This window comes from Ctenopharyngodon idella, chromosome 2 (genome assembly GCF_019924925.1).
Source record: "Ctenopharyngodon idella isolate HZGC_01 chromosome 2, HZGC01, whole genome shotgun sequence".
In the NCBI taxonomy this organism is placed as follows: Eukaryota; Metazoa; Chordata; class Actinopteri; order Cypriniformes; family Xenocyprididae; genus Ctenopharyngodon; species Ctenopharyngodon idella.
This window is the reverse complement of record NC_067221.1, coordinates 5,658,654-5,669,226: the sequence shown is the minus strand read 5'-3', so window position 1 is coordinate 5,669,226 and position 10,573 is coordinate 5,658,654. Positions and strand designations below refer to the sequence as shown.

The following is a 10,573-nucleotide window of genomic DNA, read 5'->3' as shown; positions in this document are numbered from 1 at the left end:
ATATGGTGAATGCCACATAGTGTACTATATAGAGGATAGGGAATGATTCAGACAGTGTAAATATGCTTTCAATTGACGCGAATGTAGTCCGTTTCCGCGTTAGTGTCACGTGAACCGCCGCAGCACGAGCACAGTCTGCTCCGGTCCAGAGACAGGAGAGCACAGAGCGGATCATATGCGCGAGTCGGCACAGACCACAAAACATTCAGACACATTTGATTTGTACAAACAATGCTGTATTATGAGGAAAATGGGGTTTTACGAGCTCAACGGCTCTGGCCGAGCTGTGATCTAGGCAAAATGCTATTGGCTATTTTGAAAAAAGGGGAGGAGCTTCTAGATTTATCCCGCTGTCTTCCTGTTTCATTGGAAATGACGTCAACACAATGAATAAAGCTGCACGTTCCAAGGCACTTCAGTGGACCTTTAACACCTTCTCTAGTGACGCTTTGCAGGCTTTGCACTGACTGTGCATGATTGTGTGTTTTGAAGGAGGCGTGATCTTGTGCTTTCAATACTAGCTCTCCATTGCTAGCCTCTCCAAAATTGCCTACCCTACCTTTAAAAGTAGCCCAGTTCCGCGGGAAAACCTCAGGCTTGGCAACACTGGCTAAGATTGAAAGAAAGAGAGAAAGACTGCCCTCTACTGTTGAAATAATAGTATATGTTTTTATAGTTTTTATAGTTTCATCTCCTCTCGCAAGATTTTAGATTGTATGATGACATACACATCCTGTGCTACACATATCGGCAATTAAGCGTGCATTCTTTAAATGATCAAATCAGTTAACTCTTAATACTTCATTACAGGAGAGAGCAACAGTTAGCTTTCTATTTTGGGTTAGAGACATAAGAAAGTGGGAACATCCAATAATTACTTTTTTTTTTTTTTTTACAATAATTTTTTTTTAACCATTCATTTCACTTTACACCTGCATTAACTATTTTAGTTCGAAGGTTAAAAAATACTGCAACCTACTAGTAATAATTATTGAAGTTGAAATATGCATTTACATTGAAATTCAATATGTTTGATAGAGAAAAAGCAAACAAATGTTATATAATGTTCTTTACTTTATGTAACCATCTACTCATTGCCCCAAGTACATACAATTCAGGTCAGGACATACAATTCTTTCTATTGAAGCTCTGAGTCACACTGAGAAAAAAAAGAAACAAGTGTAGGATAGAGCACTCAAGCACACGATTACACACACACAGAGAAAAAGAAGTACAGGGCAATACAGGAGGAGATAAATGTCTGTCCAACAGCAAAATGTGTCATACTTCATATAAAATGTACAGAATAATAACAGATGTATTCAATTATTGCATTGCCAGTGGTTATCTGAAAACGATCAAGCACAGATGACATTTTCATCCCACCTATCTCAATGCAATTACAGACGTAATTTGTCCCATTAACTGCAAGATAATCATGAGTGTCTATATACTGCTCTCATTATTACGAGCTATTCTGAGAGATCTGTGGAGACCGCTTTAATTATAGGGGAAGGAGAAAGAGAAAGACACTTAAAATAGATCAAAATGTTACACTTTCCTTGATAATCATCTTCATTTCAGTCACCACTCTCCAAAAATTCAAGGATATCACTGCATGCCTGCGACTTCTGGCATTAAAGCAAAAATTAAAGGAATTTATGCTAATTTAAGCGAGTATGATGTGACTAAACAAGGTTCTTGACCTTGTGCTAAATTCAGCCAATAATATACTGAACAAAACTGTTAAACTTGCCGGTTTTACATGTATTTCAAGTCCATTGGCCTGTTTATTAGGGCTAATTGTAAAAATAACAAGCTATTCAATTTAAATCCCTGTCCAAAAATGCATAAATATGCAAGATATTGCTATTGCTAATTTTTCTGAGAATGTTAAGGTATTATATATTTTTGTCTGTTATCAAATTATGATTATTTGGTCTGTTGTCCATATAAAGATTTCTTAATTTTTTTAATCACTTGTCACTTTAAAGAAAAAAAACAATTAACAGCTAACTCTAAGAATAGATTTACAACTAAGCTACTTCGTATCTATAATACTGATTCACACCAACATGTTTTACTGTAAGTGCGGTGCAACATTTGGTCATTTACTGCCCTTTGAATTCTTAAGTTTATATCACTTACATTTATTCTGTTGCATCAATGATACTAAATACATTAAATGACAGATGTGTGTTGCACATGTCAGTAACTGACGTTCCTATATTAATGTCTACAGGAGAGAAGAAGAAGGATGGAGACAAATCTAGACAAATATAGTGAGAACAGAATCTGCCATGTCTTTTAAAGTGAAAATCCTGCCCTATTCGTATGTCCTAAACTCTAATCAACCCAGCATGTTGATGCCACAGGGCTATCATTTGTTTTCCAAACCCCTAATTTCCCACCCACCACCTCTGTCTCTTCCTTATTAATTCTCTTTTCATGGTGAATATTGTGGAAGGCGTTTTTGTCCACCGATTCCTCTCGTTCAGGCTTCCCTTTTCTACTTCTTTTTCTTCTGGAAGCGTCTAAACTGATTCTGTATTGCCAAAGCTGCTTTTTCTGTCTCTGGCGCCTCCAGATCAATGTCGATCTCTTCTTCGGGTTCTTGCGTAGGGGGCTTCCCCGCTTTGTCCGCCGGTTTCTCCTGGGCGGCTGAGGGGCACATGGCACGCAAATATTGACATTAATGGCATAGTAAAAGGAACTGCAATATTTCTTACATTTTTGAAGCCACTGCATCCCAATTCAGGTCTTAAATCATGTTAAAGGGTTAGTACACCCCAAAATGAAAATTATCCCATGATTTACTCACCCTCAACACAATCAGAGATATATTTAAAAATATTCTGGCTCTTCCAAGCTTTATAATGTTAGTGAATTGGGGGCGCGATTTTGAAGCCCCCAAAAAGCGCATCCATCCATCATAAAAGTAATCCACACAGCTCCAGGGGGTTAATAAAGGACTTCTAAAGCGAAGCGATGTGTATTTGTAAGACAAATATCCATATTTAAAACTTTATAAACTAAAATAACTAGCTTCTGGCAGAAGACCTTACTGCGCAGGTCGACTTAAGCCACAAGAGTAACCCATGACGGGATGTATGACTAGGATGTAGGAGTATCGTAAGCTTAGACGCCTCTCGTGGTTTAAACAAATAGGGCTGTGCGACAAACTCAAGCTCTTCTTCTCTTTTATCGAAATCCTCTGACATTTCTTTTTAAAAATTCTCATTTTAGACTTCTAACTCATGACCGGTGTTTTGTTTTGCTCTATCCTCTGCGCTTCAGCGTTCATTATTGTGTCATGTGTCGGGTCAGGGGTTACTCTTCCGCTGCAAATCGATAAGCCAGGTATTATAGATAATAATGTTTTAAATATGGATATTTTTCTTACAAAAACCCATCGCTTCGCTTCAGAAGGCCTTTATTAACCCCCTGGAGTCATATCTATTACTTTTATGATGGATGAATGCGCTTTTTTTGGGCTTCAAAATCTCGTCCCCCATTCACTGCCATTATAAAGCTTGGAAGAACCAGAATATTTTTAAATATATACAGTATCTCACAGAAGTGAGTACACCCCTCACATTTTTGTAAATATTATATCTTTTCATGTGACAACACTGTGATGACACTTTGCTACAATGTAAAGTAGTGAGTGTACAGCTTGTATAACAGTGTAAATTTGCTGTCCCCTCAAAATAACTCAACACACAGCCATTAATGTCTAAACCGCTGGCCACAAAAGTGAGTACACCCCTAAGTGAAAATGTCCAAATTGGGCCCAAAGTGTCAATATTTTATGTGGCCACCATTATTTTCCAGCACTGCCTTAACCCTCTTGGGCATGGAGTTCATCAGAGCTTCACAGGTTGCCACTGGAGTCCTCTTCCACTCCTCCATGACGACATCACGGAGCTGGTGGATGTTAGAGACCTTGCGCTCCTCCACCTTCCGTTTGAGGATGCCCCACAGATGCTCAATAGGGTCGACCAACTTCTTTGGTGTTTTTATGTAGAGCAACAATTCTTTTTTTCAGGTCCTCAGAGTTCTTTGCCATGAGGTGCCATGTTGAACTTCCAGTGACCAGTATGTGAGAGTGAGAGCGATAACACCAAATTTAACACACCTGCTCCCCATTCACACCTGAGACCTTGTAACACTAACAAGTCACATGACACCGGGGAGAGAAAATGGCTCATTGGGTCCAATTTGGACATTTTCACTTAGGGGTCTACTCACTTTTGTGGCCAGTGGTTTAGACATTAATGGCTGTGTGTTGAGTTATTTTGAGGGGACAGCAAATTTACACTGTTATACAAGCTGTAAACTCACTACTTTACATTGTAGCAAAGTGTCATTTCTTCAGTGTTGTCACATAAAAAGATATAATATTTACAAAAATGTGAGGGGTGTACTCACTTCTGTGAGATACTGTATATCCGATTGTTTTTTTCTGAAAGAAAATAATCATATACACCTAGGATGGCTTGAGGGTGAGTAAAGTATAGGATAATTTTTGGGCTATCCCTTTAAATTGTTATATATATACATACATAAATTATTTATACATTTTCATACCACAGAACTGTAAAATATGTATTTGTTCTAATATCTCTGAGCAGTACAGTGCATTTTTATGGTTACATCTGAGTCTATTTGTTTAGATGTTAAAAGTATTTTAGCACTTCCGGTTTCATCGTCCCTAAGTCAATGTATTTTTTGAATGGTTTTTTGATTGAATGTCTGAAATAAGGTCTGTGGTTTACACAAGCTCAATTTTCACATTTTATTCTTTGACATAAAATACATCAGTAAAAAATGATTTTTTAAAGCTCTTCTTGTCTTAAAAAGGCAGTTGCAAACAAGTGGCTAAACGGGACTACAGAGGTTGTCCAGAACATTAAACATCATCAAGCCGAACAGAAAAACTCATCTACTCACCAGTCTGCTTTTACAGCTTTGTGTTTATTATTCGTGCTCTTGCAAACTGTTCTAACTTTTTATGACCCTGATGTAGTTCGTTTATAGCATACATTTAATTTTTTACTTCTGGTGATTGTATTTATGCTTCAAAATTCATAAAAGTTCTGCTTATTTGCTGCAACTATCCAAAAGCCAAGGAGAAAATCCTATATCCTGTTTTCTTAAGGATAAAAAAATCTATCTCAGCTAATGCAGTAAACTATATACAGGGAGCCCTTTCTTGCACATAACTATAATATTAAAGGTTAAATTCAGTTGCTATTTATTTTTAGATATAATAATCAACACTCAAATAAAAAAAATGTAAATTGCACATAAGGCAGGTTTTGCATTAACTTTTAAATCTAATTATAAAATTATTGTTCAATTATTTTTCTACTCCAATTCATTTTTGAAATATAATCATTTACACAGTTACTGTCATAACTTGTTTTCATGACAAATTTATTTAAACATATATTAAATAATGAAGACATTACTAACAGGTAAAGTAAATACAATGAATATATAGTGCATATATTTAGTGAAATGCTTAATTTCTCTAGTGAACTAACATGCTGTGGACACTAAATGACTTGCCTGAGGTAAATGTAATGCTACGCGGGATATTATTCTCAAGCTGTTTTATTAATGTCTTCACGCGGTTGAAACACTGGTTGAGAGATTACATGTAAACATATATATGCATAGATCATCTGTTCTTCTTCTTCCGAGCCTTCTCCTGTTGTGGCGGTTAGCAAACACCGTTGAATTACCACATGCGCCCCCTTCAGGATTGGAGTGTGAATCGCCTGACTGACTGTATTCGTCGTCTGACTGTATGCACCAAACCTTGATGATTTGGGACGAATAGATGTACTGTTACACCCCTACTAGATATGCAATAAAGAAGTGAATGCTGAGTAAACACGGGCTTGTATGGGTATGCATGTGCATTTTTTGTTGTTGTTGAGAGTTTGGAGAGAGAGAACCGAACAGATACTTTAAGATAAAATAGTAAAATCAGCTAAAAATCAGATAGAACTGATAGACATCTGTTTTGTGGTAAGCACTGGAGCAACGGACAGTTCTGATGGAGAACAAAATGTGGAGTTTTCAAGTATTCCAAAGTATTCAAGTATTTCAAAAATTCAAATATGCTGTAATCAAACGCATAAACACACCTTTTCCATCTGTGGCGGGCCCCCGAGTGCTGTTGGGAGGATCAGATGAACTGTTCTGCAAGAAAGAGGCAGCAGCTTTCAGGTTTATTGCGAGAGAATTCAGGCATGCAGTACAAACAAAAATCACAGCATCTGTGAATTTTTTATTTGGTCTACCATCAAATTAAAACCTGATATGGGCTTTATCATGCGTGTGTTAGGACACCGAGTGATAAAGACCCCTTAATCCCCATCAGTTTAATCCCCCTTTTTCAATTCTGTGTGCAATCTGGAACAGTGGCACTCAGCCCTGGAGAGGATCCCCATCACATGCAAGCTTAATGTGTGTGTGTATATTTTATATTATATATTTTTTTTAATTAATTTATCCCTGTTGACATTTGATAGTTGAAGTACGGGGTTATTAAGTCCGAGCCACACAAATGTCATGTATAATTGTTCAATATATGTTAAAGAGTGTGGTTGTATTTGTGTTAGAGACAGAATCCGTCACCATCCTTATGTTCAATGTGCACAGCATGAGTAAACTATTTGAGGCCAAAACACATTCAGTATATCTGTGACCTTGCTTCTTCAATTATGAGAACAAATTAGCTTTGAGATGATGCCCTAGATTTGAGTTATTCATATAGACATCCAAAATGTGTCATGTATTTTTTGTGTTAATCATTTCAATGTGTAATTTCAGCAATGAATTGTCATTTAAACCCGAGAAACACTGTGATATTTGCTTTAAGCTGCTGATATACTGTAAATACTTCTCACATATTATCTTTTGAGAACAGAAAATGTCATCAAGGGAGATGAAATGAAACACTGAGACACACTAAACACACACACACACTCACATATACACATATTATTCACTCTCTCTTGCTGCAAGGGACTCTTTCAAATGCAAATCTCTGCAGCCCTTCCCTGTTAAGCCTTTTTTTTTTGGAATGAAAGAGCATCTTCACCTTACCCTGAACTCTGAACCAGCCTCGGCTTCCTCTCTCCAGTCAGTTTTAATGCACCTTATACATCCACCACACTCTGTCAGATAAAAACCCTTTGAGCATTAAAACGCCAACTTTTGTCTTGAGCGATGACTTTTGTGTGTACATGCCATTCTGTTGTTTATTTTCTGTCTTGCCAATATGAGTAGCCTATTATGGAGGTAAGACTTTTCACACTTCTGTCTTTCACACTTATAAGACATGACGATGAGGGGGTAAGAAAGATCCCATCCGGCCAGCTGGCTCCCAGTGTGTTGGCTATTACTTTTTCTCTGCTACATTACCTCAGCCAGCACTTATTTTCACTCTCACACATCACTTACACACAAGCCTCACGGCACAATCCCCATCTGCTAATTAGCCAAGCTCATATCAGCGAGGTCAAGCTCCCCTGAGCCACTTATTAATTGGCAATTAATGGGACACACAATAAGAATGTAAAGCATCACACTTTCATCTTAAACCAGGGAAATCTAATGATTATATATATATATATATATATATATATATATATATATATATATATATATATTCATTTAGTAAAAAGCACTGTATTATGTATTGTAAAATTCAAGAGAGGGTTTAGCTGTCAAACAACCTCTAATTAGTAAAGATTAAAAACATAAAGGGTTATATTTCTCATCTTTCCTGACGAGAAACTAAAGATGGGCTGACAGCTACGCCATTTTAATATCCTACCACTTGCATAGTTCTTTAAATGATTTTATCCTTTTTGTCTCAACAAAGACTGCATTTACATTGAACTGGATGCTATAAACTTATATTATTTTATTATATAAATCTTCGAATCAACTTTTAAATCAGTCGGGGTTATCAGGCAGTAAAATAACAAACGAGAACTCACCTCACTCATAGTTGTTTCTGAGAGATGCAGAATGTCCTTTTCGGTTCGCGGTTTAATTTGTAGCGTGACTTTAAAGCCTCAGAAATATAATCGAAATCTCCTTTTTTTTTGTCAGAGTGCTTTGAAAATATGTCAGAACAACCGAACCGAGAATATTATGAGGAGGACTGTATCTCCATCTCTCATCTAGGGGAAAAAAAAAAAAAAAAAAAACACGCCCCTGCGATCGCTCTCTCTCTCTCTCTCTCTCTCTCTCTCTCTCTCTCTCGTTCAGGGCAGTAGTAATAACTTTATTAGCTTATTAATCGTGAATAATAATAATAATAATAATAAATGTAATTTTGTATTTTATTTTTAATAAATTATTTAGTAGCCTAGGTATATTTTTAAATTATGAATAATAAATTGAAACACTTATTAATTTCGTGTAGTATTATTATTATCATTGTTATTATTTGCATGTTTGACTATTATCATTAATATTATTATAATAATATTATTAAAAAGTCCCCCTGAAATCAAAATTTAAGTTTTTTAGCTTTTAGTATGAATATGTTAGCCTAAAGTCCCCGTGAACCGAAAGTTGCAAACGACTTTTCTCCAGTGTTGTGACGTATTTCCAAGTGAAACAGAATATTGAATAGAGGGCAGGGTTTTACTTTAGCGCTCCTCCTCTCCATCTCTCGCTCATAGCAGACTAAAGGCAGGAATACAGCTAGCTGACATCGACAAACTAGTGGCGACAAAAGCAGACTGCGGGGTTGGCTCACGTCGGCAGCATCTGGGTCCAAAGTCAGAGATCGTATTATTATAGGGAGATAAGAGGGTCTGTATCTCTTACCATTGGAGAAAGCGTAACGGCTAACTTAATCACGTGCGGCACCTCTCAGCCTATTGTGTCGCCATTCAAAACTCCTCCCTGCGTACCGCCAGTACCGCCAGTTAGCATTAGCCGTTACGCTTTTTTGGCTAAAAGTTGTATGCTTGCCTTCCAGTGGCTTTGCCAAAGTTGCCCTGACACACCAAACCGACGCTCGACAGCCAACGGCCAAGTAGCACGTCCGTTTTAAAATGCCTTTCCGTACTAGCAGGAAAGTTAGCTGTAGCTGAACAGCCAATCAGAATGATCAGATGGCCTGACGGACCAACGAGCTCCGACACCGATTCAACATGTCGAATCGGCTGAAAAAAGCCGACGAGGACCAACTTCAGCCGACGGTGTGGAACACACTGAGAAAACTTAGTCGGCCGACAAACAAAAACTGCCCGACGGCAGACCATTGGCTTGGTGTGTTCCTGCCTTAACGGTTGGAGGGGAGTGGTTTAAGCGTTTTCAACCAAAGCCGTCAAACTGACGTCATCAGAGAAGGAACGACATTCCAGACCGGAAGTAACTTTTCAGATTTTGATTAGAGATTACTATGACAAACAATTTTTTTCTGTGTATTAACTTGCACGGATTAATTGTTCAACACAAGACTAGTAATATGCGCTAACAAAGTAAATAGGGCTCAATTTTGATTTCATGATGACTTTAAGGTTACGAATAAGCTGGTGTGTTCCTAAACAATGACAAAATTCACATTAAGGAGATATAAGCATTCAAAACTTACAGTCTCTCACTTCCCTGAATAACAAATTTTCATGACATCACCGCAGACTTTATCTTCTCATCAAATCTTCTGTCCAATCAAATGCTCTCTAGAATCTGATGTTCTGCCCCTTTACGCCTCCCTCGAAGCTGTGGCTGAAATCGTCATTTGTTCACACATACAGTTTCTATATGGTGAATGGTATATAGTGCACTATAAAGAGGATAGGAAATGAGTCAGACAGTGTAAATATGCTTTCCACTGGTGCAAATGAAGTCCGTTTTCGCATTAGTCTCACGTGAACAGCCACAGCGCGAGCACAGTCTGCTCCGGTCCAGACTCCAGAGACATGAGAGCACAGAGCGGATCATATGTGCAAGTCGGCACAGACCACAAAACGTTTGGACACATTTGATTTCTACAAACAATGCTATATTTTAAAGCAATATGGATGAGAAACTAGAGAAAAATGGGGTTTTACGAGCTCAACGGCTCTAGGCAAAGCTGTGATCTAGGCGAAATGCTATTGACTGTTTTGGAAAAAAGGGGAGGGGCTTCTAGATATATCCCGCCCTGTCTTCTTGTTTTATTGGAAATTAAGTCAACACAATGAATCAAGCTGCGCGTTTTAGTGGACCTTTAAAATAATATATTGATTAAATATGGTTAGATATCAGGCCATATGTAGCCTACCTTTATAAACAGACTATGTTGTTCTTTGTTTTGTTTTTATAACTGATGATGAATCTGTATAATAGCCTAATAATAATAATAAAATATTTTGTAATTATTTTCAAAATATTATGAAAAGTTCGTTATTAATTATTATAAGTGTGTTGTGTTTTGTTCTCATTATTATCATTATAAATACACCAAAATGGCGTACTCATAAACAATAATCAGAGGAAATCCCTGTGTGTGTATTTTAGCGTGAACATAATTTATCAGTATCCCATATCA

At 37.3% G+C, this 10,573-nt stretch overlaps 1 protein-coding gene across 1 annotated transcript; it reads right to left on the bottom strand.

Moving 5' to 3' along the window:
* Nucleotides 1-1,054: 1,054 nt before the first annotated feature.
* Nucleotides 1,055-8,236, bottom strand: pcp4l1 (Purkinje cell protein 4 like 1). The gene is made up of 3 exons (XM_051881228.1): nt 8,022-8,236; nt 6,159-6,213; nt 1,055-2,661 (listed from the first exon to the last, which is right to left on the bottom strand). The coding sequence occupies exons 1-3, from the start codon at nt 8,028-8,030 to the stop codon at nt 2,510-2,512; spliced, it is 216 nt and encodes a 71-aa protein (XP_051737188.1). The 5' UTR covers nt 8,031-8,236; the 3' UTR covers nt 1,055-2,509.
* Nucleotides 8,237-10,573: the final 2,337 nt, after the last annotated feature.

Bases quoted from the DNA above. Each gene is read 5' to 3' on its own strand.
- pcp4l1 (XM_051881228.1), bottom strand. The intron at 2,662-6,158 runs GTGTGTTTATGC...TGTGCCCCTCAG, and splicing joins GCCCGCCACAGATGGAAAAG to CCGCCCAGGAGAAACCGGCG.